This window comes from Mobula hypostoma, chromosome 10, assembly GCF_963921235.1.
Source record: "Mobula hypostoma chromosome 10, sMobHyp1.1, whole genome shotgun sequence".
Taxonomy (NCBI): Eukaryota; Metazoa; Chordata; class Chondrichthyes; order Myliobatiformes; family Myliobatidae; genus Mobula; species Mobula hypostoma.
Window position 1 is genome coordinate 44837459 of NC_086106.1, and position 24700 is coordinate 44862158.

At 47.6% G+C, this 24700-nt stretch overlaps 1 protein-coding gene across 1 annotated transcript in view; it reads left to right on the top strand.

Moving 5' to 3' along the window:
* chmp1b (charged multivesicular body protein 1B) overlaps positions 1–24700 on the top strand; it is a 78384-nt gene that overhangs the window by 50167 nt on the left and 3517 nt on the right. Inside the window, exon 7 of the mRNA XM_063060441.1 lies at positions 11620–11692. Coding sequence (XP_062916511.1) covers positions 11620–11692 — 73 coding nt within the window. The remainder of the gene's footprint in view (positions 1–11619; positions 11693–24700) is intronic.

The window sequence follows — 24700 nt, forward strand, 5'->3', positions numbered from 1 at the left end:
GAGGGTGGTAAACTGGGCCCTCGGGGTGGTATGGACAGGGAGAGGGTGGTAAACTGGGGCCTCGGGGTGGTATGGACAGTGAGAGGGTGGTAAACTGGGGCCTCGGGGTGGTATGGACAGTGAGAGGGTGGTAAACTGGGGCCTCGGGGTGGTATGGACAGGGAGAGGGTGGTAAACTGGGCCCTCGGGGTGGTATGGACAGGGAGAGGGTGGTAAACTGGGGCCTCGGGGTGGTATGCACAGTGAGAGGGTGGTAAACTGGGCCCTCGGGGTGGTATGGACAGGGAGAGTGTGGTAAACTGGGGCCACGGGGTGGTATGGACAGTGAGAGGTTGGTAAACTGGGGCCTCGGGGTGGTATGGACAGTGAGAGGGTGGTAAACTGGGCCCTCGGGGTGGTATGGACAGTGAGAGGGTGGTAAACTGGGGCCTCGGGGTGGTATAGACAGTGAGAGGGTGGTAAACTGGGGCCTTGGGATGTTATGGACAGGGAGAGGGTGGTAAACTGGGCCCTCGGGGTGGTATGGACAGTGAGAGGGTGGTAAACTGGGGCCTCAGGGTGGTATGGACAGTGAGAGGGTGGTAAACTGGGGCCTCAGGGTGGTATGGACAGTGAGAGGGTGGTAAACTGGGGCCTCGGGGTGGTATGGACAGTGAGAGGGTGGTAAACTGGGCCCTCGGGGTGGTATGGACAGGGAGAGGGTGGTAAACTGGGCCCTCGGGGTGGTATGGACAGGGAGAGGGTGGTAAACTGGGGCCTCGGGGTGGTATGGACAGGGAGAGGGTGGTAAACTGGGCCCTTGGGGTGGTATGGACAGTGAGAGGGTGGTAAACTGGGCCCTCGGGGTGGTATGGACAGTGAGAGGGTGGTAAACTGAGCCCTCGGGGTGGTATGGACAGTGAGAGGGTGGTAAACTGGGCCCTCGGGGTGGTATGGACAGGGAGAGGGTGGTAAACTGGGGCCTCGGGGTGGTATGGACAGTGAGAGGGTGGTAAACTGGGGCCTCGGGGTGGTATGGACAGTGAGTGGGTGGTAAACTGGGGCCTCGGGGTGGTATGGACAGTGAGAGGGTGGTAAACTGGGCCCTCGGGGTGGTATGGACTGGGAGAGTGTGGTAAACTGGGGCCTCTGGGTGGTATGGACAGTGAGAGGGTGGTAAACTGGGCCCTTGGGGTGGTATGGACAGTGAGAGGGTGGTAAACTGGGCCCTCGGGGTGGTATGGACAGTGAGAGGGTGGTAAACTGAGCCCTCGGGGTGGTATGGACAGTGAGAGGGTGGTAAACTGGGCCCTCGGGGTGGTATGGACAGGGAGAGGGTGGTAAACTGGGGCCTCGGGGTGGTATGGACAGTGAGAGGGTGGTAAACTGGGGCCTCGGGGTGGTATGGACAGTGAGAGGGTGGTAAACTGGGGCCTCGGGGTGGTATGGACAGTGAGAGGGTGGTAAACTGGGCCCTCGGGGTGGTATGGACTGGGAGAGTGTGGTAAACTGGGGCCTCTGGGTGGTATGGACAGTGAGAGGGTGGTAAACTGGGCCCTCGGGGTGGTATGGACTGGGAGAGTGTGGTAAACTGGGGATTCGAGGTGGTATGGACAGTGAGAGGGTGGTAAACTGGGGCCTCGGGGTGGTATGGACTGGGAGAGTGTGGTAAACTGGGGCCTCGGGGTGGTATGGACAGTGAGAGGGTGGTAAACTGGGGCCTCGGGGTGGTATGGACAGTGAGAGGGTGGTAAACTGGGGCCTCGGGGTGGTATGGACAGTGAGAGGGTGGTAAACTGGGCCCTCGGGGTGGTATGGACAGTGAGAGGGTGGTAAACTGGGGCCTCGGGGTGGTATGGACTGGGAGAGTGTGGTAAACTGGGGCCTCGGGGTGGTATGTACAGTGAGAGGGTGGTAAACTGGGGCCTCGGGGTGGTATGGACAGTGAGAGGGTGGTAAACTGGGGCCTCGGGGTGGTATGGACAGGGAGAGTGTGGTAAACTGGGGCCTCGGGGTGGTATGGACTGGGAGAGTGTGGTAAACTGGGGCCTCGGGGTGGTATGGACAGGGAGAGGGTGGTAAACTGGGCCCTCGGGGTGGTATGGACAGGGAGAGGGTGGTAAACTGGGGCCTCGGGGTGGTATGGACAGGGAGAGGGTGGTAAACTGGGCCCTCGGGGTGGTATGGACAGGGAGAGGGTGGTAAACTGGGCCCTCGGGGTGGTATGGACAGGGAGAGTGTGGTAAACTGGGGCCTCGGGGTGGTATGGACAGTGAGAGGGTGGTAAACTGGGGCCTCGGGGTGGTATGGACCGTGAGAGGGTGGTAAACTGGGCCCTCGGGGTGGTATGGACAGTGAGAGGGTGGTAAACTGGGGCCTCGGGGTGGTATGGACAGGGAGAGGGTGGTAAACTGGGCCCTCGGGGTGGTATGGACAGTGAGAGGGTGGTAAACTGGGGCCTCGGGATGTTATGGACAGTGAGAGGGTGGTAAACTGGGCCCTCGGGGTGGTATGGACTGGGAGAGGGTGGTAAACTGGGGCCTCGGGATGTTATGGACAGTGAGAGGGTGGTAAACTGGGCCCTCGGGGTGGTATGGACAGTGAGAGGGTGGTAAACTGGGGCCTCGGGGTGGTATGGACAGTGAGAGGGTGGTAAACTGGGCCCTCGGGGTGGTATGGACTGGGAGAGGGTGGTAAACTGGGCCCTCGGGGTGGTATGGACAGTGAGAGGGTGGTAAACTGGGCCCTCGGGGTGGTATGGACAGTGAGAGGGTGGTAAACTGGGCCCTCGGGGTGGTATGGACAGTGAGAGGGTGGTAAACTGGGGCCTCGGGGTGGTATGGACAGGGAGAGGGTGGTAAACTGGGCCCTCGGGGTGGTATGGACAGGGAGAGGGTGGTAAACTGGGCCCTCGGGGTGGTATGGACAGTGAGAGTGTGGTAAACTGGGGCCTCGGGGTGGTATGGACAGTGAGAGGGTGGTAAACTGGGCCCTCGGGGTGGTATGGACAGTGAGAGGGTGGTAAACTGGGGCCTCGGGGTGGTATGGACAGGGAGAGGGTGGTAAACTGGGCCCTCGGGGTGGTATGGACAGTGAGAGGGTGGTAAACTGGGGCCACGGGGTGGTATGGACAGGGAGAGGGTGGTAAACTGGGCCCTCGGGGTGGTATGGACAGGGAGAGGGTGGTAAACTGGGGCCTCGGGGTGGTATGGACTGGGAGAGTGTGGTAAACTGGGGCCTCGGGGTGGTATGGACAGGGAGAGGGTGGTAAACTGGGCCCTCGGGGTGGTATGGACAGGGAGAGGGTGGTAAACTGGGGCCTCGGGGTGGTATGGACAGTGAGAGGGTGGTAAACTGGGGCCTCGGGGTGGTATGGACAGTGAGAGGGTGGTAAACTGGGCCCTCGGGGTGGTATGGACAGTGAGAGTGTGGTAAACTGGGGCCTCGGGGTGGTATGGACAGTGAGAGGGTGGTAAACTGGGCCCTCGGGGTGCTATGGACAGTGAGAGGGTGGTAAACTGGGCCCTCGGGGTGGTATGGACAGTGAGAGGGTGGTAAACTGGGGCCTCGGGGTGGTATGGACTGGGAGAGTGTGGTAAACTGGGGCCTCGGGGTGGTATGGACAGTGAGAGGGTGGTAAACTGGGGCCTCGGGGTGGTATGGACAGTGAGAGGGTGGTAAACTGGGGCCTCGGGGTGGTATGGACAGGGAGAGTGTGGTAAACTGGGGCCTCGGGGTGGTATGGACTGGGAGAGTGTGGTAAACTGGGGCCTCAGGGTGGTATGGACAGTGAGAGGGTGGTAAACTGGGCCCTCGGGGTGGTATGGACAGTGAGAGGGTGGTAAACTGGGCCCTCGGAGTGGTATGGACAGGGAGAGGGTGGTAAACTGGGCCCTCGGGGTGGTATGGACAGGGAGAGGGTGGTAAACTGGGCCCTCGGGGTGGTATGGACAGGGAGAGTGTGGTAAACTGGGGCCTCGGGGTGGTATGGACAGTGAGAGGGTGGTAAACTGGGGCCTCGGGGTGGTATGGACAGTGAGAGGGTGGTAAACTGGGCCCTCGGGGTGGTATGGACAGTGAGAGGGTGGTAAACTGGGGCCTCGGGGTGGTATGGACTGGGAGAGGGTGGTAAACTGGGGCCTCGGGGTGGTATGGACAGTGAGAGGGTGGTAAACTGGGCCCTCGGGGTGGTATGGACAGGGAGAGGGTGGTAAACTGGGCCCTCGGGGTGGTATGGACAGTGAGAGGGTGGTAAACTGGGCCCTCGGGATGGTATGGACAGTGAGAGGGTGGTAAACTGGGGCCTCGGGGTGGTATGGACAGTGAGAGGGTGGTATACTGGGCCCTCGGGGTGGTATGGACAGTGAGAGGGTGGTAAACTGGGGCCTTGGGGTGGTATGGACAGGGAGAGGGTGGTAAACTGAGCCCTCAGGGTGGTATGGACTGGGAGAGTGTGGTAAACTGGGGCCTTGGGGTGGTATGGACAGGGAGAGGGTGGTAAACTGGGCCCTCGGGGTGGTATGGACAGGGAGAGGGTGGTAAACTGGGCCCTCGGGGTGGTATGGACAGTGAGAGGGTGGTAAACTGGGCCCTCGGGATGGTATGGACAGTGAGAGGGTGGTAAACTGGGGCCTCGGGGTGGTATGGACAGTGAGAGGGTGGTATACTGGGCCCTCGGGGTGGTATGGACAGTGAGAGGGTGGTAAACTGGGGCCTTGGGGTGGTATGGACAGGGAGAGGGTGGTAAACTGAGCCCTCAGGGTGGTATGGACTGGGAGAGTGTGGTAAACTGGGGCCTTGGGGTGGTATGGACAGGGAGAGGGTGGTAAACTGGGCCCTCGGGGTGGTATGGACAGGGAGAGGGTGGTAAACTGGGCCCTCGGGGTGGTATGGACAGTGAGAGGGTGGTAAACTGGGGCCTCGGGGTGGTATGGACAGTGAGAGGGTGGTAAACTGGGCCCTCGGGGTGGTATGGACAGTGAGAGGGTGGTAAACTGGGGCCACGGGGTGGTATGGACAGGGAGAGGGTGGTAAACTGGGCCCTCGGGGTGGTATGGACAGGGAGAGGGTGGTAAACTGGGGCCTCGGGGTGGTATGGACTGGGAGAGTGTGGTAAACTGGGGCCTCGGGGTGGTATGGACAGGGAGAGGGTGGTAAACTGGGCCCTCGGGATGTTATGGACAGGGAGAGGGTGGTAAACTGGGGCGTCGGGGTGGTATGGACAGGGAGAGGGTGGTAAACTGGGGCCTCGGGGTGGTATGGACAGTGAGAGGGTGGTAAACTGGGCCCTCGGGGTGGTATGGACAGTGGGAGTGTGGTAAACTGGGCCCTCGGGGTGGTATGGACAGTGAGAGGGTGGTAAACTGGGTCCTCGGGGTTCTATGGACAGTGAGAGGGTGGTAAACTGGGCCCTCGGGGTGGTATGGACAGGGAGAGTGTGGTAAACTGGGGCCTCGGGGTGGTATGGACAGTGAGAGGGTGGTAAACTGCGGCCTCGGGGTGGTATGGACAGTGAGAGGGTGGTAAACTGGGCCCTCGGGGTTTTATGGACAGTGAGAGGGTGGTAAACTGGGGCCTCGGGGTGGTATGGACAGTGAGAGGGTGGTAAACTGGGGCCTCGGGATGTTATGGACAGGGAGAGGGTGGTAAACTGGGCCCTCGGGGTGGTATGGACAGTGAGAGGGTGGTAAACTGGGGCCTCAGGGTGGTATGGACAGTGAGAGGGTGGTAAACTGGGGCCTCAGGGTGGTATGGACAGTGAGAGGGTGGTAAACTGGGGCCTCGGGGTGGTATGGACAGGGAGAGGGTGGTAAACTGGGCCCTCGGGGTGGTATGGACAGGGAGAGGGTGGTAAACTGGGGCCTCGGGGTGGTATGGACAGGGAGAGTTTGGTAAACTGGGGCCTCGGGGTGGTATGGACAGTGAGAGGGTGGTAAACTGGGCCCTCGGGGTGGTATGGACAGGGAGAGGGTGGTAAACTGGGCCCTCAGGGTGTTATGGACAGTGAGAGGGTGGTAAACTGGGGCCTCGGGGTGGTATGGACAGTGAGAGGGTGGTAAACTGGGGCCTCGGGATGTTATGGACAGTGAGAGGGTGGTAAACTGTATGACTCCAGCCGGAAATTTAGCTTTGGTACTAATTTTAATAAATGGATTAGATTGATATATAAAAGCCCTATTGCCACTGTTATTACTAATAACTGCAGATCCCCATTTTTTCGACGTTCGCGGGGTACGAGACAAGGATGTCCGTTTAGTCCTTTGTTATTTAATTTGGTGCCTGGACTTTTGGCTATTGCACATCGTGAAGCTAAAGATATTCAAGGAATTTCCATAAAAGGGGCTATTCATAAGATTTCCCTCTACGCTGATGATCTCTTAGTTTATGTTTCGAATCCTGTAGAATCTATTCCTAGTTTATTGAACTTATTAAATGAATTTGGAAAGTTTTCAGGACATAAATTAAACCTGCATGCAAGTGAATTATTTCCTTTAAATGATTCTGCTTCTATATATGATGACATTCCTTTTAAAGTTACGGATTCTTTTAAATGTTTAGGTATTATCATCACTAAAAATTATGGAGACCTTTATAGAGCTAATTTAATTCCCTTAGTGGATTTTATGAAGCAATTATTTTCTACATGGAATCCACTTACACTTCCGTTAACCGGTCGAATTCATGCAGTTAAAATGATGATCTTACCAAAATTTTTTATATGTATTTCAAAATATTCCTTTTTTTCTAATTAAGAAGTTTTTTTGATCATGTTGATTCTATTATTTCATCTTTTGTTTGGAATAATAAAAGACCAAGAATTGGAAAATGTCATTTACAAAAATTAAAAAAGGATGGAGGTCTTGCTTTGCCTAATTTAAGAATGTATTATTAGGCGGTTAATATACGTCATGCATGTTCATTATTATATTGGACCGATAAAATGAACGACCACTATGGGTTGACTTGGAATTGAAAGCTGTGAAACAATTTCATTTAGCTTCGTTATCAGGAGCTTCTTTACCTGTACAACTGGCCAAAATTTCTATTCTAAATATAAATCCTATGATTAAGCAGTCATTAGGAATTTGGTACCAGTTTCGTAAGTTTTTTAATCTTAAAAAATTTAACCTTCTTCGTTTAATTTATCAAAACTATTTATTTAAACCTTCACTTAGTGATCCTACCTTTTCTCTTTGGAGGTATAAAGGAATTTATTCCTTTAGGGAATTATTTCAAGAAGGCTGATTGATGTTGTTTGAGAAATTAATAATTAAATATTCTCTTTCATATTCACATTTTTTGCAATATCTTCAGGTCAGACATTTCTTACAAGAATATTTAAGTAATTTTCCATATATACAAGATTCTGACCTGTTAGACATGATTTTAAAAATGAACCCTTTAGTGAAAAGTTTCATTGGGAAAATTTATAATTTACTATTACAACAGGATAATTATCATTTACTTAAGATTAAGCAAGATTGGGAAAGAGAGCTTAACGTGACCTTGATAACAGAGGATTGGTTGCGAATTTTGAAGTTGGTTAACTCTTCTTCGATTTGTGCCAGTCACTCTCTAACTCAATTTAAAATTGTACATCGTTATTATTTGACAAAGGAGAGGCTGTCTAAAATATTTCCTAATGTTAATAGTCAGTGTGATAGATGTAAAACTACATTGACACATATGTTTTGGTCATGTTCTGTATTGAAACAATTTTGGAAATCTATTTTTTCCACAATTTCTAAATCTTTAAACATTAATTTACAACCTAATAAATTGACAGTTCTGTTTGGTATAATTCCTCAATATATTCATGGTATTTCTATTATCAGACCAACACATAATTGCATTTGGCACATTATTGGCCAGAAGGGCTATTTTATTAAATAGCTTCTGCTCCCACTTTGATACAATGGTTCTCTCAGGTGATTTTATGTCTGAGTTTGGAAAAAATCAAAAGTCGAACTTTTGATCCTCGATTTGACTTTTGAGAAAAGGTGGGGCTCTTTTATCCGCTACTATCATTTGATTTGAGTTAATTAAGATGGTCCCCTTCTGATTCTTGGGTAAATGGATTTGGCTGGTGGATTGATGTCTTTTTTTTTGGAAGCTTGTATGGCAATTATAGACCGGTTAGCCTAACATCGGTGGTGGGGAAGATGCTAGTCAGTTATCAAAGATGTGATAACAGCACATTTGGAAAGTGGTGAAATCATCGGACAAAGTCAGCATGGATTTGTGAAAGGAAGATCACGTCTGATGAATCTCATAGAATTTTTTAAGGATGTAACTAGTAGAGTGGATAGGGGAGAACCAGTGGATGTGGTATATTTGGATTTTCAAAAGGCTTTTGACAAGGTTCCACACAGGAGATTAGTGTGCAAACTTAAAGCACACAGTATTGGGGGTATGGTATTGATGTGGATAGAGAATTGGTTGGCAGACAGGAAGCAAAGAGTGGGAATAAACGGGACCTTTTCAGAATGGCAGGCAGTGACTAGTGGGGTACCGCAAGGCTCAGTGCTGGGACCCCAGTTGTTTACAATATATATTAATGACTTGGATGAGGGAATTAAGTGCAGCATCTCCACGTTTGCGGATGACACGAAGCTGGGCGGCAGTGTTAGCTGTGAGGAGGATGCTAAGAGGATGCAGGGTGACTTGGATAGGTTAGGTGAGTGGGCAAACTCATGGCAGATGCAATTTAATGTGGATAAATGTGAAGTTATCCACTTTGGTGGCAAAAACAGGAAAACAGATTATTATCTGAATAGTGGCCGATTAGGAAAAGGGGAGGTGCAACGAGACCTGGGTGTCATTATACACCAGTCATTGAAAGTGGGCATGCAGGTACAGCAGGCGGTGAAAAAGGTGAATGGTATGCTGGCATTTATAGCAAGAGGATTCGAGTACAGGAGCAGGGAGGTGCTACTGCAGTTGTACAAGGCCTTGGTGAGACCACACCTGGAGTATTGTGTGCAGTTTTGGTCCTCTAATCTGAGGAAAGACATCCTTGCCATAGAGGGAGTACAAAGAAGGTTCACCAGATTGATTCCTGGGATGGCAGGACTTTCACATGATGAAAGACTGGATCGACTAGGCTTGTACTCGTTGGAATTTAGAAGATTGAGGGGGGGATCTTATTGAAACGTATAAAATCCTAAAGGGATTGGACAGGCTAGATGCAGGAAGATTGTTCCCGATGTTGGGGAAGTCCAGAACGAGGGGTCACAGTTTGAGGATAAAGGGGAAGCCTTTTAGGACCGAGATTAGGAAAAACTTCTTCACACAGAGAGTGGTGAATCTGTGGAATTCTCTGCCACAGGAAACAGTTGAGGCCAGTTCATTGGCTATGTTTAAGAGGGAGTTAGATATGGCCCTTGTGGCTAAAGGGATCAGGGGGTATGGAGGGAAGGCTGGTACAGGGTTCTGAGTTGGATGATCAGCCATGATCGTACTGAATGGCGGTGCAGGCTCGAAGGGCCGAATGGCCTACTCCTGCACCTATTTTCTATGTTTCTATGGCGTATAGCTCCGGGTTTGTGCTCCAAATGTGTTTTTTTTCCCTCTTTTTTTTTGTTAGTAGGGTTTTTTTTAAGTTAGTAGGGTTCTTTTTTCCCTCTTTTTCCAAAAAAATAGCTTTAACATTCTGTTTTTTTTAAATGATTATTATTATTGATATACTGTTTAGCTTGGTTGACAGTTTAACTCATATATAATAACATTATATATAATGTTGACTTGATTATTTTAATGTTTTTTTTTGTTGTTCATTTTCAATAATAATTAATAAAAAGATTTAATAATGAAAATGACTCCAGCCATACAATGTGGAGTTGGCCTTTTGAGCCACGCCACGCAACCCCTGATGAACCCGATTAACCCCAACCTAATCACGAGACAATATACTATGTCCAGTTAACCTACCCGGTACGTCGTTGGCGTGTGAGAGGAAACCAGAGTTTTCACACATTCCACGGAGAGAACATACTGAATGGTGCTGAAGCTGAACTCTGAACTCTGAACTCTGCAGCACTGCAATCTCTAATAGCTTGGTGCTGCATGCTACCCTACCCTGGCACCCAAAGAATTTGGTCAGAGAACGGCAGTAATTGGTACCGCAACCATATGACACTAAAGATGTTTTCAGATCTAACGCTGACAGTATCTGCCTATTGGAAAATGTAAGATCAGTACAATCAGTCATCTTTGTGCTCATGATTAATTAAATGAATTCTCGTTGAGACAGAGAAAATCAATGACTGGTGGTTTGGTTGACTGCAGTATTAGAACATAGAAACTCTGGCTGCGTCCAGAGACAACCAGTGGTCATTTTACTAAACTTGTGACTTAACGTCAGACTTATTATCACCGATTTGTAGGTACGCTCTCTGCCTGGAATTGAAATTAATTTCATAGCTTTTTGTGTCTGCTTAGAGCAGAAAAGATTGAATTGCTAGATTTGTTCAGTTTATGCTTTGAACTGTTATTTTGAAACCATTTTGTTCTTTTTTATATATGAAATCATGTTTGGTTGTAAAATGGTTCAGTCATGATTGTATTCAGCGAAGACAATTGCCCCTCATTAGTCTTCAAACATCGATGCAGCGTTGCATCTTCACCTTGAACTGATCACCATCTCCTGTTGTAGTCCCTGCATTGCATGCGACTTTACTGTTGTCACCCAACGCATTTCCCGTACACTCAGAAGACGTTGCAGTCACATTGGCTCCTTATACTTTTGTTAATGTTGGATACATTTTTCAGATTTGCAGGATAGGTTTTATTTATGAGTCATTTCAAATAGTGTCATAGAAAAGAACAGCACAGAAACAGGTTCTTTGGTCCATCTAGATCATTTAAACTGCCTACTCCCATTGATCTGCACGAGGACCCCTCCATACCCCTCCCTTCCAACCTTCTCTTAAATGTTGAAATTGAGCTGGCCTGCACCACTCGTGCTGGCTGCTCATTCCAGACTCTCACAACCCTTTGAGTGACCTTTCACCCTTAATCCAAGGTAGATGACCAAATGTGCACACAATACCCCAAATTAGGTCCCACCAACAACTTATAGAACTTCAACATAACATCAATTCTATACCCAATACTTTTTTTTAAATAAAGGCCAGTGTGCCAAAAGTTTTCTTTACAATCCTATCCACCTGTGCCACCGCCTTCAATGAATCATGGACCTGTATTCCCTGATCCCTGTGTTCTGTCACACTCCTCAGTGCCCGACTGTTACCTGGTTGGGCCTACCCCATTGCACCACCTTGAACTTGTCTGCATTAAATTCCATCTGCCATTTATCAGCCCATTTTTTCAGCTGGTCCAGATCCCATTGCAAGCTCTGATAGTCTTCCTTGCTGTGCACTAAACCCACAATCTAGGTGTCATCTGCTGATCCAGTTAACCACATTATCATGCAAATCATTGATTTAGACGACAAACGGCAACGGACCCAACACCAATCCCTGCAGCACTCCACTCGTCACAGAGGCAGCTACCTACCGTCACTCTCTGGCTTCTCCCACAAGGCCAACATCTAATCCAGTTTACTACTATATTTCCAATAGTATTGTCTCAATTCTAGAACAGAAATGCCTAATGGAGCATGTGTTCTTTTGTTTTCAGTCTTGATTTAAATCTGCAACTTCCTGAAGGTCAAATGGGATCTGTCAGTAGCAGTGTGGCTTCTGCAGAACAGGTAAAACCCTTACCTTGTGACTTCGGCTTTAAAAATCATTATAGCAACAACATCTTCTGGGTACTGCTTTCTATATTTGTATTTATTATTTTTACTGGTTTGCAGTTGATGTCCGATTTGAAATCATTTTATATTGTCCTCTGTAGTTTTACAAGATTTGTTATTAGGAGTCGGTGCTGAATTAGTCCGGACTGGTAACAGGATCTCTGCTGCTAAAGAGTTGATACAAACAGTTCCAAGCTGATCTTTTGGCTTTAGAGCCGTGATTCCCTTCCATCCAGACAGCTTGGAGAACTGAGGGGCATGTTGCTCCATACAGAAGGCAGTGATTATTTTTTAAAAACCCTGCCAGATGGAGTGGTAGTAACAGATAGCAAGGTATTGGAGATGGGACCATTGCAGGATTGTTGTAGATAAACATTGTGAATGGTATGAACAAGTTGGGCTGAGAATCCACTTCTGTGCTTCAGTTCTGATATCTCCACTGTGAACGAGTTAAGTGTTTGTTGCAGGTAAAGACTTTGTGCCTTACAACACCAGAAATGAAACAAATTTGCAAAGATGAATGTCAGAACGGTACTTGGTGGAGTAAGTGAAAGCAAAGATAGCGGCCCTCGCTGGGGCTGTGTTATGGTGCGTTGTCCATGCAGCACTGGGTGCTTTCTCCGAAGAACCACTGGTCTTCAGCTTCATGGTGCACAAGTGGAGATCATGGCAGCATGGATATTTTCAGCTGAATTCACCACATTCTTGAGGTGACCAGTCCCATGGCATCAGATGAATGTTCTGAGATGTTATTACTTTGAGAACATTGATGCAGTCACTGTAGTACAGGATGAACAGGATGAACTATGCCTGTTGAGGAAGCAGGGAATCTGCAAAAGGACTTGGACAGGTTGAGAGAATAGAAAAAGAAGTGACAGATGGAATACAACATAGGGAAGTATATGGTCATGTATTTTGGTGGAAGGAATAAAGGTATAGACTAAATAAGGAAAGAATTTGAAAGTGTGAGGTACCATTGCAGGATTGTCGTAGATAAACATAGGAGTCTTGGTTCAGGATTAACTGTTGGTTAACTTGCTAGTTGCTTCAGCTCTTTAACTTGAAAGTTGAGATGATTACAAGGAAGGCAAATGGAAAGTCTAAGCATTCATTTGAGAGGACCAGAGTAAAAAAGCAGTGGTGGATCAACAGTCGGAAACATGAGAAGACGTAGCTCACTCAAGTTCGCCGATTGAGCACACAAGACATTCGTAGCAGTTTAGTGTTTCAGCAGCGGCCAATCAGCGATCGGAAGCCAGTGGAAACCTGTGGGAGGTAAGTGCAAAAATTGCGTGGGCCAAGGTATTTAAATCATCCTTAGTGACAGGTGAGGTACTGGAGAACTGGAGGATAGATAATGTTACACTGTTTAAGAAAGGCTCTAAAAATAAATCTGTAAATTATAAGCCAGTAAGCAGTAGTTTGAAAGTTATTGGAAGGTTTTCTAAGGGACTGCATATATGAGTATTTGGATAGATGGGAAATGATTAGGGATTGTCAGCATGACTTTGTGTGTGGTAGATCATGTCCAACCAATTTTATAGAGTTTTTTTGAGGTTCTTACCGGGTAAGTTGATGAAGGCAAGGCAGTAGATGCTGTCTACGTGGACTTTAGCAAGGCATTTGATAAGATCCCACATGGGAGGCTGGTCAAGAAGGTTCAGTTGCTCAGCATTCAGGATGAGTTAGTAAATTGGATTAAACATTCGCTTTGTCGGAGAAGACAGAGAGTAGTGGTAGAGGGTTGCCTCTCTGACTGGAGACCTGTGACTAGTGGGGTGTCGTGGGGATCGGTGCTGGATCTGTTGTTTGTCATCTATATCAGTGATCTGGATGATATAGGATCCGCAAATTTGCGGATGTCACCAAGATTGGGGGTGTAGTGGACAGTGAGGAAGACTATCCGAGTTTGCAGTCGGGTCTGGACCCTCAACACAGGTGCCCCTCAGGAGTGTGTCTTAAGCCCCTCTTTTATTCTCTGTACACCCATGGCTGTGTCGCTACCCACAGCTCCAATCTGCTAATTAAATTTGCTGATGACACTACACTGATTGGCCTTATCTGAAATAATAATGAGGCAACCTACAGAGAAGTCATCACCCTTTCACAATGGTGTCAAGAAAACAACCACTTTGTCGCAAAAACAAAGGAGCTGGTTGTGGACTACAGGAGGAATGGAGACAGGCTAACCCCTATTGACATCAATAGATCTGGGGTTGAGAGGGTGAACAGCTTTAAGTTCCTCGGTATACACATTACCAAGTGTCTCACGTGGTCTGTACATACTAGCTGTGTGGTGAAAAAAGCACAACAGCACCTCTTTCACCTCAGACGGCTGAAGAAGTTTGGTATGGGCTCTCAAATCCTAAGGACTTTTTACAGGGACACAATTGAGAGCATCCTGACTGGCTGCATCACTGCCTGGTAATGGGAACTGTACTTCCCTCAATTGCAGGACTCTGCAGAGAGTGATGCAGACAGCCCAGCACATCTGTAGATGTGAACTTCCCACTTTTCAGGACACTTACAAAGACAGATTTGTAAAGAGGATCATTGGGGATCTGAGTCACCCCAACCGCAAACTGTTACAGCTGCTACCATCTGGGAAACCAGCATAAAAGCCAGGACCAACAGGCTTCAGGACAGCTTCTTCCACCAGGCCAACAGACTGATTAATTTTTGCTGATAAATTTGTATTCTATGCTATATTGATTGTTCTGTTCTACTATTTATTACAAATTACTATAAATTGTACATTGTACATTTAGATGGTGACGTTAACATAAAGATTTTTACACCTCACGCAGAGGAAGGATGAAAGAAGTAAAGTCAATTCAATTCAAATGGGTTGAAAATTGAAGGATGGAATTTAAGGGAGACAAGTGCGTAGTGTTGTACTTCAGTAGACAAATCAGGATAGGGCTTACACGGTGAGCAGTGGGTCAGGCACGGAGGAGTGTGGTAGAACAGAGGACCAATCAGGATAGGGCTTACACAGTGAGCACGGGGAATGGAGGAGTGTGGTAGAACAGAGGACCAATCAGGATAGGGCTTACACAGTGAGCACGGGGAATGGAGGAGTGTGGTAGAGCAGGGGACCAATCAGAATAGAGCTTACACAGTGAGCATGGGGCATGGAGGAGTGTGGTAGAACAGGCGATCAATCAGGATAGGGCTTACACAGTGAGCATGGGGCACGGAGGATTGTGGTAGAACAGGGGACCAATCAGGATAGGGCTTACACAGTGAGTGAGGGGCACGGAGTGTGCTAGAACAGGGGACCAATCAGGATAGGGCTTACACAGTGAGCGTGGGGCACGGAGGAGTGTGATAGAACAGAGGACCAATCAGAATAGGGCTTACACAGTGAGCATGGGGCACGGAGGAGTGTGGTAGAACGGGCACCAATCAGGATAGGGCTTACACAGTGAGCATGGGGTACGAAGTGTGGTAGAACAGAGGACCAATCAGGATAGGGCTTACACAGTGAACATGGGGCACGTAGTGTGGTAGAACAGGGGACCAATCAGAATAGATTTTACACAGTAGGCAGTAGGAGACGGAGGAGTGTGGTAAAACAGAGGACCAATCAGGATAGGGCTTATACAGTGAGCAGTAGGACACGGAGGAGTGTAGTAGAACAGGGGACCAATCAGGATAGGGCTTACACAGTGAGCGAGGGGCACGGAGTGTGCTAGAACAGGGGACCAATCAGGATAGGGCTTACACAGTGAGCATGGGGCACGGAGGAGTGTGATAGAACAGAGGACCAATCAGGATAGGGCTTACACAGTGAGCGAGGGGCACGGAGTGTGCTAGAACAGGGGACCAATCAGAATAGGGCTTACACAGTGAGCATGGGGCACGGAGGAGTGTGGCAGAACAGGGGACCAATCAGGATAGGGCTTACACAGTGAGCGTGGGGCACGGAGGATTGTGGTAGAACAAGGGACCAATCAGAATAGGGCTTACACAGTGAGCAGTAGGACACGGAGGAGTGTAGTAGAACGGGGGACCAATCAGGATAGATCTTACACAGTGAGCGAGGGGCACGGAGTGTGCTAGAACAGGGAAGAATCAGGATAGGGCTTACACAGTGAGCATGGGGCATGGAGGAGTGTGGTAGAACGGGCACCAATCAGGATAGGGCTTACACAGTGAGCGAGGGGCACGGGGTGTGCTAGAACAGGGGAAGAATCAGGATAGGGCTTACACAGTGAGCATGGGGTACGAAGTGTGGTAGAACAGAGGACCAATCAGAATAGGTTTTACACAGTAGGCAGTAGGAGACGGAGGAGTGTGGTAGAACAGAGGACCAATCAGGATAGGGCTTACTCAGTGAGCATGGGGCACGGAAGAGAGTGGTAGAATGGGGACCAATCAGGATAGGGCTTACACACTGAGCATGGGGCACGGAGGAGTGAGGTAGAACGAGCACCAATCAGGATAGGCTTACACAGTGAGCATGGGGCACGGAGTGTGGTGGAACAGGGGACCAATCAGAATAGGTTTTACACAGTAGGCAGTAGGAGACGGAGGAGTGTGGTATAACAGAGGACCAATCAGAATAGGGCTTACACAGTGAGCGAGGGGCACGGAGTGTGCTAGAACAGGGGACCAATCAGGATAGGGCTTACACAGTCAGCATGGGGCACGGAGGAGTTTGATAGGACAGGGGAAGAATCAGAATAGAGCTTACACAGTGAGCATGGGGCATGGAGGAGTGTGGTAGAACAGGGGAGCAATCAGAATAGGGCTTACACAGTGAGCAGTAAGACACGGAGGAGCAATTGGAACGGGGACCAATCAGAATAGGGCTTACACAGTTGCATGGGGCACGGAGTGTGGTAAAACAGGGACCAATCAGGATAGGGCTTACACAGCATGGGACACGGAGGAGTGTGGTAGAACGGGCACCATTCAGGATAGGGCTTACACAGTGAGCATGGGGCACAGAGGAGTGTCGTAGAGCAGTGGACCAATCAGAATAGAGCTTACACAGTGAGCATGGGGCACGGAGGAGTGTGGTGGAACAGGCGACCAATCAGGATACGTCTTACACAGTGAGCCTGGGGCACAGAGGAGTGTGGCAGTACAGAGGACCAATCAGGATAGGGCTTACACAGTGAGCGTGGGGCACGGAGTGTGGTAGAACAGAGGACCAATGATGATAGGGCTAACACAGTGAGCATGGGGCTCAGAGGAGTGTGGTAGAACAGGGAACCAATCAGAATAGGGCTTACACAGTGAGCATGGGGCACGGAGAAGTGTGGTAGAACAGGGGACCAATCAGGATAGGGCTTACAGAGTGAGAATGGGGCACGGAGGAGTTTGATAGGACAGGGGAAGAATCAGAATAGAGCTTACACAGTGAGCATGGGGCACAGAGGAGTGTGGTAGACCAGGCGACCAATCAGGATAAACCTTACACAGTGAGCATGGGGCACGGAGGAGTGTGGCAGAACAGGGGACCAATCAGAATAGGGCTTACACAGTGAGCAGGGGGCAGGGAGGAGTGTGGTAGAACAGGGGACCAATCAGGATAGGGCTTACACAGTGAACATGGGGCAAGGAGGAGTCTGGTAGAACAGGGGGACCAATCAGGATAGGGCTTACACAGTGAGCATGGGGTACGAAGTGTGGTAGAACAGAGGACCAATCAGAATAGGTTTTACACAGTAGGCAGTAGGAGACGGAGGAATGTAGTAGAACAGAGGACCAATCAGGATAGGGCTTACTCAGTGAGCATGGGGCACGGAGCAGTGTGGTAGAACGGGGACCAATCAGAATAGGGCTTACACTGCATGGGAAACGTAGGAGTGTGGTAGAGCAGGGGACCAATCAGGATAGGGCTTACACACTGAGCATGGGGCACGGAGGAGTGTGGAAGAACAGGGGACCAATCAGGATAAAGCTTACACAGTGAGCATGGGGCACGGAGGAGTGTGGCAGAACAGGGGACCAATCAGAATAGGGCTTACACAGTGAGCAGAGGGCAGGGAGGAGTGTGGTAGAACAGGGACCAATCAAAGTAGGGCTTACACAGTGAGCCTGGGGCACGGAGGAGTGTGGTGGAACAGAGGACCAATCAGGATTGGGCTAACACAGTGAGCGTGGGGCACGGAGGAGTGTGGTAGAACAGGGGACCAATCAGGATAGGGCTTACACAGTGAGCATGGGGCACGGAGGAGTGTGGTAGAGCAGGGAACCAATCAGAATAGGGCTTACACAGTGAACATGGGGCAAGGAGGAGTCTGGTAGAACGGGCACCAATCAGGATAGGGCTTACACAGTGAGCATGGGGCACGGAGGAGTGTGGTGGAACAGGGGACCAATCAGGATTGGGCTAACACAGTGAGTGTGGGGCACGGAGGAGTGTGGTAGAACAGGCGACCAATCAGGATAGGGCTTACACAGTGAGAATGGGGCCCAGAGGAGTGTCGTAGAACAGGGGACCAATCAGAATAGAGCTTACACAGTGAGCATGGGGCACGGAAGAGTGTGGTAGAAAAGGGGACCAATCAGGATAGGGCTTACACAGTGAGAATGGGGCACAGAGGAGTGTCGTAGAACAGGGGACCAATCAGAATAGAGCTTACACAGTGAGCATCGGGCACAGAGTGTGGTAGAACAGAGGAATCTGGGGATACATGTCCATCATTCATTGAAAGTGGCGGTACAGGTCGGGTCAGAAAGAAAGGCATACTGGCCTTCATAAATCAAAGTATTGAGTCTTGGAGATGGGATGATATGTTGAAGTTGTATAAGACATTGGTTAGGCCTAGTTTGGAGTGCTGTGTGGAGTTTTGGTCACCTACTTACAGAAAAAGATATAAATAAGGTTGAAAGTGTACAGAGAAAGTTTACAAGGATGTTGCCAGGACTGGAAGATCTGAGTTGTGAGGAAAGATCGAATAGGTTAGGACTTTATTCCTTCGAAGATTGAGGGAATATTTGACTGAGGTATACAAACTTATGAGTGGTTTAGGGTTAGGGTAAATGTAAACAGGGTTTCTCCAGTGAGGTTGGATGAGACTACAACTGGATTTCATGGGTTAAAGTTGAAAGGGGAATATGAGGGGAGATTTCTTCACTCAGAGGTCCGTGAGAGTGTGGAACGAGCTGCCAGTGCCGCTGGTGCATGCAAGCTGAGTTGTAATATTTAAGAGGTTCAGACAGGTAGATGGAATGAAGGGGTGCAGGTCGATGGGACTCGGCAGTTTAAATGGTTTGTCACATAGCTGGGCCGAATGGCTATATCTGTGCTGTACTTTTCTATGAATCTACGACTCTAAAAGCAAGGAGCTAATACTGAGCCTTAAAAATGCATTGGCCTATTGGGAAGGTATTCATAGAACATTAGTTAAGGTACTTAGGTCCCAGATACCTCTGAACTTTGAGACGCTCTATTTGGGGCATGTATTGTTCCTTGAACAGAAGAAAGATATAAATTTGCTGCACGCCCTCTTAGCGGCAAGTAAGAAATCAATCACTAGAAAGTGGCTAAATCCAATACCACCTACATTATAAGATTGGCACGAAATTATCTTGGAAATATTTTAAATGGAAAAGATGACTTACTCCCTGAGAATTCAAAAAGAAAAATTTTATCAAATCTGGAATAAATGGATTGAATATATAACCCCAATGTGAACAGACTTTAGATGACTCTCCTAATGATTTATACTGCTCTTCTCATCAACACAGTAATATTGCTAACATAAGCACCCCTAGTCTAAATGTCTTTCTTTTTTGTTTTCATTTGGAAAATAGAGAATTAACACAAGTAAAGGGAAAGATTTGGGAAAGGGATAAAAAATGAAAAAATTAAGTAAATAAGTACGTAGGGATTGGATAATTATGTCTGCGGGCAGGAGCAAGCATGAACAAGTTAGGATATAAACACCTACAATGGTTGTTACATAGGCTTACATACAACATTTTGGACCAGTGGAAATGATCCAGAAGAGTTATATGGAAACTATTATTACCATTTTTCTTAACAACTAATACCATTACTTACCCTAATAGATTAGAATTACCACAGTACATAATTATCTATTTAAGTGTCTAATTTCCTTTTATATCATCTCAATGTGTACTTAAGAATGTATAAATAATTATAGTTTTATACATATAAAAAATAGAAAAGGTTATATGTGTGAAAAAAGTACATGATATTTGTGAATTCCTTATCCAAATTTAAAAAAAAATGCATTGGCCAGACCATATTTGGAGTATTGTGATGAGTTTTGGGTCCCATGTTGAAGGAAGAATGTGCCAGTTTTGGAGAGGGTCCAGAGGAAATTCAGGAGAGAGATCCCAAGGGTTATAACGTATGAGGATTGTTTGATGGCTATGGGCCTGTACTCACTTATATAACCATACAACAATTACAGCACGGAAACAGGCCATCTCGGCCCTTCTAGTCCATGCCGAACTCTTACTCTCACCTCGTCCCACCGACCTACACTCAGCCCATAACCCTCCTTCCTTTCCTGTCCATATAGCTGTCCAGTCTAACTTTAAACGACAAAATCGAACCTGCCTCAACCACTTCTGCTGGAAGCTCGTTCCACACAGCTACCACTCTCTGAGTAAAGAAGTTCCCCCTCGTGTTACCCCTAAACTTTTGTCCTTTAACTCTCAACTCATGTCCTCTTGTTTGAATCTCCCCGACTCTCAATGGAAAAAGCCTATCCACGTCAACTCTATCTATCCCCCTCATAATTTTAAACACCTCTATCAAGTCCCCCCTCAACCTTCTACATTCCAAAGAATAAAGACCCAACTTGTTCAATCTGTCTCTGTAACTTAGGTGATGAAACCCAGGTAACATTCTGGTAAATCTTCTCTGTATTCTCTCTATTTTGTTGACATCTTTCCTATAATTCGGTGACCAAAACTGTACATAATACTCCAAATTTGGCCTCACAAATGCCTTGTACAATTTCAACATTACATCCCAACTCCTATACTCAATGCTCTGATTAATAAAGGCCAGCATACCGAAAGCTTTCTTCACCACCCTATCCACATGAGATTCCACCTTCAGGGAACTATGCACCATTATTCCTAGATCCCTCTGTTCTACTGCATTCTTCAATGCCCAATAGTAATACTAATACTAATACTTGCACTTAGTAAGATGAGGGAGGATCTCATTGAAGCCTGCCAAATATTGAAAGGCTTAAACAGAGTGGTTGTGGAGTGAATATTTCCAATTGTGGGCAAGTCTACGACCAGAGGGTACAGCCTCCCTTTAGAACAGAGATGAGGAGCAATTTCTTTAGCCAGAGGATGGTGAATCTGTGGAATTCGTTGCTACAGACAGCTGTGGAGGCCGTCGTTGGGTGTATTTAAGGCAGATCTTGTTAGGTTATTGATTTGTAAGACACAGAGTTAACGGGGAGAGGACATGAGAATGGGGTTGAGGGAGAATATTAAATCAGCTACAATCAAATTGCAGAGTAGACTCGATGAGCTGAATAGCCTAAATATTGTTCTATGGTTTATGGCCACTCCATCACCAGCTTCTATTCCTCAACTGTACACAGGAAGAAAGGTAGCTGGTTCAAAGTAACAATTCTTTTTATTTTACATTGATATTCTGGTTGTAAAAATCTGCAATATTTTCTGGCCTTCGCTGTGGTATGTGTTTCATTTTGAAAAGTTTCTGGGTTGTGTACCACACATCAACTTTATTGAAATGAAAGCCCAAGAACTGATTAGATGGCCTTTGGGAACTAATCAGCTAAGGACGTTCGAATAGTTCAGTGAGGTGTACGTCCGCAAGATTAGAATGAACAAAGAAAAGAGGATTCCGGGCTTCACCATCGCAGAATTGAAACACTTGCATTTTGTTGTACCTTCGTATTCAATGCTTCTAATCAGAGTCAGAGTCAAGTTTATAATGACCACATATGTTGTGAAATTTATTGCTTTGTGGCAGAAGTGCAAGACATAAAAGTTACTATAAAAAATAAATGAAACAGTGAAAAAGAGGACTGGTGAGTGGACAATTCAGACATGTAATGGTAGAGGGGAAGAAGCAGTTGTGTGGTCATCTTCAGGCTCCTTTACCTGCTTCCTGATGGTAGTAACAAGAAGAGAGCTTGCTCCAGGCGGTGACGGTCCTTAATGATGGATGCTGCTAATTTGACGCACTACTTTTTGAAGATATCCTCGATGGTGGAGAGACTTGTACTCTTGATGGAACTGACTGAGTCGACAACCCTCTGCACCCTCTTTCGATCTGGTCCTGGTGACAACGTCTATGGAAGGTCTTGGGGGAGAAAATGCAGCAAAATTTACCAACTGATTTCAAACAGAGAACATTTCAACCATAAGCTGCTGTAGTGTTTCTACCCAAAACGGCGACAATCCCTCCCCTCCCAAGATGTTGCTGGACCTGCTGAGTTCCTCTAGCAGGCCAGGGATTTGGTGATAGGAAGGTAGAAAATGGTTCTGATTTGGAGATTGTTACTGAAGGATTTCATGGAAACACGAGTTAATCAGGGGCTTCAGAAGCGCACTGGAAAGTTGCTAACTGGCAGTAATTTGCAGATTGGCATTCCAAGTTGAAATACTGCTTGCCATAATGACCTGCAGTACTAGTAAGCCGATTCAGAGTAATGTTTATAATCATGGGTCAATCTGCGAAACTGAACACTTGATCACTGGATGTTTTTTGTTTCTCATACCATTCTCTAAACTCTAGAGACTGTTGTGCATGAAAATTCAAGGAAATCAGTAGTTTCTGAGCTACTCAAATCACCCTGTCTGGCACCAACAGTTGTTCAAACTCACTTAGATCACATTTCTTCACCATTCTAATGTTTGGTCTCAACAAGTGAGCTCAATGCCCCTGTTCGCGTTTTGGCTGTAAAATGTGTAGAAACCTTCACAGCCCCCGATGATTCTGTGATTTCAGTCCCTGAGGCCGTTGTGTGAGCAACCTTCAAGAGGGGTGATCACATGAAAAGCACCCAGTCTAGACGGGGTACCTGGCAAAGGACTAAAGACCTGTGCTGATCAACTAGCTGGAGTGGTCACTGAGATCTTTAACTACTCTCCTTGCAGTCTGAGGTACCCACCTGCTTCAAGCAGGCTTCAAATATACCAGTACTCAAGAAAAACATGCTAACTTGCCTGAATTGCTATCATCTAGTAGTACTTACATCCGTAGTAATGAAGAGTTTTGAGAGATTGGTGAAGAAACATATCAATTCCTGCCTGAGAATCAACCAAAGATGCAAACCTCAGGATGCTGTTTATCGACAACAGCTCAGCACTCAATCCTATCACCCCCTCAAAGGTAATCAATAAACTTCAGGACCTTGGGCTCAATAAATCCTTGTGCAATTGGATCCTTGATTTCCTCACTTGCAGACACAGTCACTTTGGATTGACAACTTCACCCCCACGATCTCCATCAGCACAGGTATACCACAAGCCTGTGTGCTTAGTCTCCTGCTCAACTCGCTTTACATTTATAATTGTGAGGCTAAGCACAGCTCCAATGCCATGTTCAAGTTTGCTGACGACACCACTGTCATAGGCCAAATCAAAAATAGTGATAAATCAGCATGCAGGGGGGAGATTGAAAAACTGACTGAAGGTGCTGCAACAACAACCTCTTGTTCAATGTCAGAAAGACCAAGGAGATGATTATTGACTTGAGGAGAAGGAAAGCAGAGGTGCATGAGCCAGTCCGCATTGGAGGATCAAAGGTGGGAAGGGTCAGCAGCTTTAAATTCCTCGGTGTTGTTATCTCGGAGGACTTATCCAAGACCCAGCGCGTACAATAAGTCAATTACGAAGAAAGCACAGCAGTGCCTGTACTTCCTTAAGTTTGTGAAGATTAGGCATGACATCTAAAACTGACAAACTTCTATAGATTGTGTGGTTGAGAAAGCATACGGTGCATTGGCCGTCATCAATCGTGGGATTGAGTTTAAGAGCCGAGAGGTAATTATTACAGCTATGTAGGGCCCTGGTCAGACCCCACTTGGAGTGCTGTGCTCAACTCTGGTTGCCTCACTACAGGAAGGATGTGGAAACCATAGAAAGGGTGCAGAGGAGATTTACAAGGATGTTGCCTGGATTGGCGAGCATGTCTTATGAGAATAGGTTGAGTGAACTCAGCCTTTTCTCCTTGGAGTGACAGAGGATGAGAGGTGACCTGATAGAGGTGTACAAGATAATGAGAGGCATTGATCATGTGGATAGTCAGAGGCTTTTCCCCAGGGCTGAGATAGCTAGCACGAGAGGGCATAGTTTTAAGGTGCTTGGAAGTAGGTACAGAGGAGATGTCAGGAGTAAATTGTTGTTTTTTTAAAAACGCAGAGTGGTGAGTTTGTGGAATGGGTTGCCGGCAGCGGTGGTGGAGGCGGAAACGATAGGGTCTTTTCAGAGAATCCTGGATGGCTACATGGAGCTTAGTAAAATAGAGGGCTATGGGTAAAGCCTAGGTAGTTCTAAGGTAGGGACATGTTCGGCACAGCTTTGTGGGCCGAAGGGCCTGTATTGTGCTGTACGTTTTCTATGTTTCTCTGTTTCTAGGTGTGAAGTGGAGAGTATATTGACAGGTTGCATCACAGACTGGTATGGAAACACCAATGCCCTTGTATGGAAAATCTTACAAAAAGTAGTGGATATAGCCCAGTCCATCATGGGTAAAACCCTCTCCACCACTGAGCACATCTAGACGAAACACTGTGGCAGGAAAGCAACATCCACCACCCAGGTCAAGCTCTCTTCTCATTGCCACCATCAGGAAGAAGGTACAGGAGCCTCAGAACCCATGCCACCAGGTTCAGGAACAGTTATTACCCCTCAACCATCAGGCTCTTGAATCAAAGGGGATAACATCACTCAACTTCACTTACCTCATCATTGAAATGTTCCCAGAGCCTATGGACTCACTTTCAAGGACTCTTCATCTATGTTTTCGATATTTAT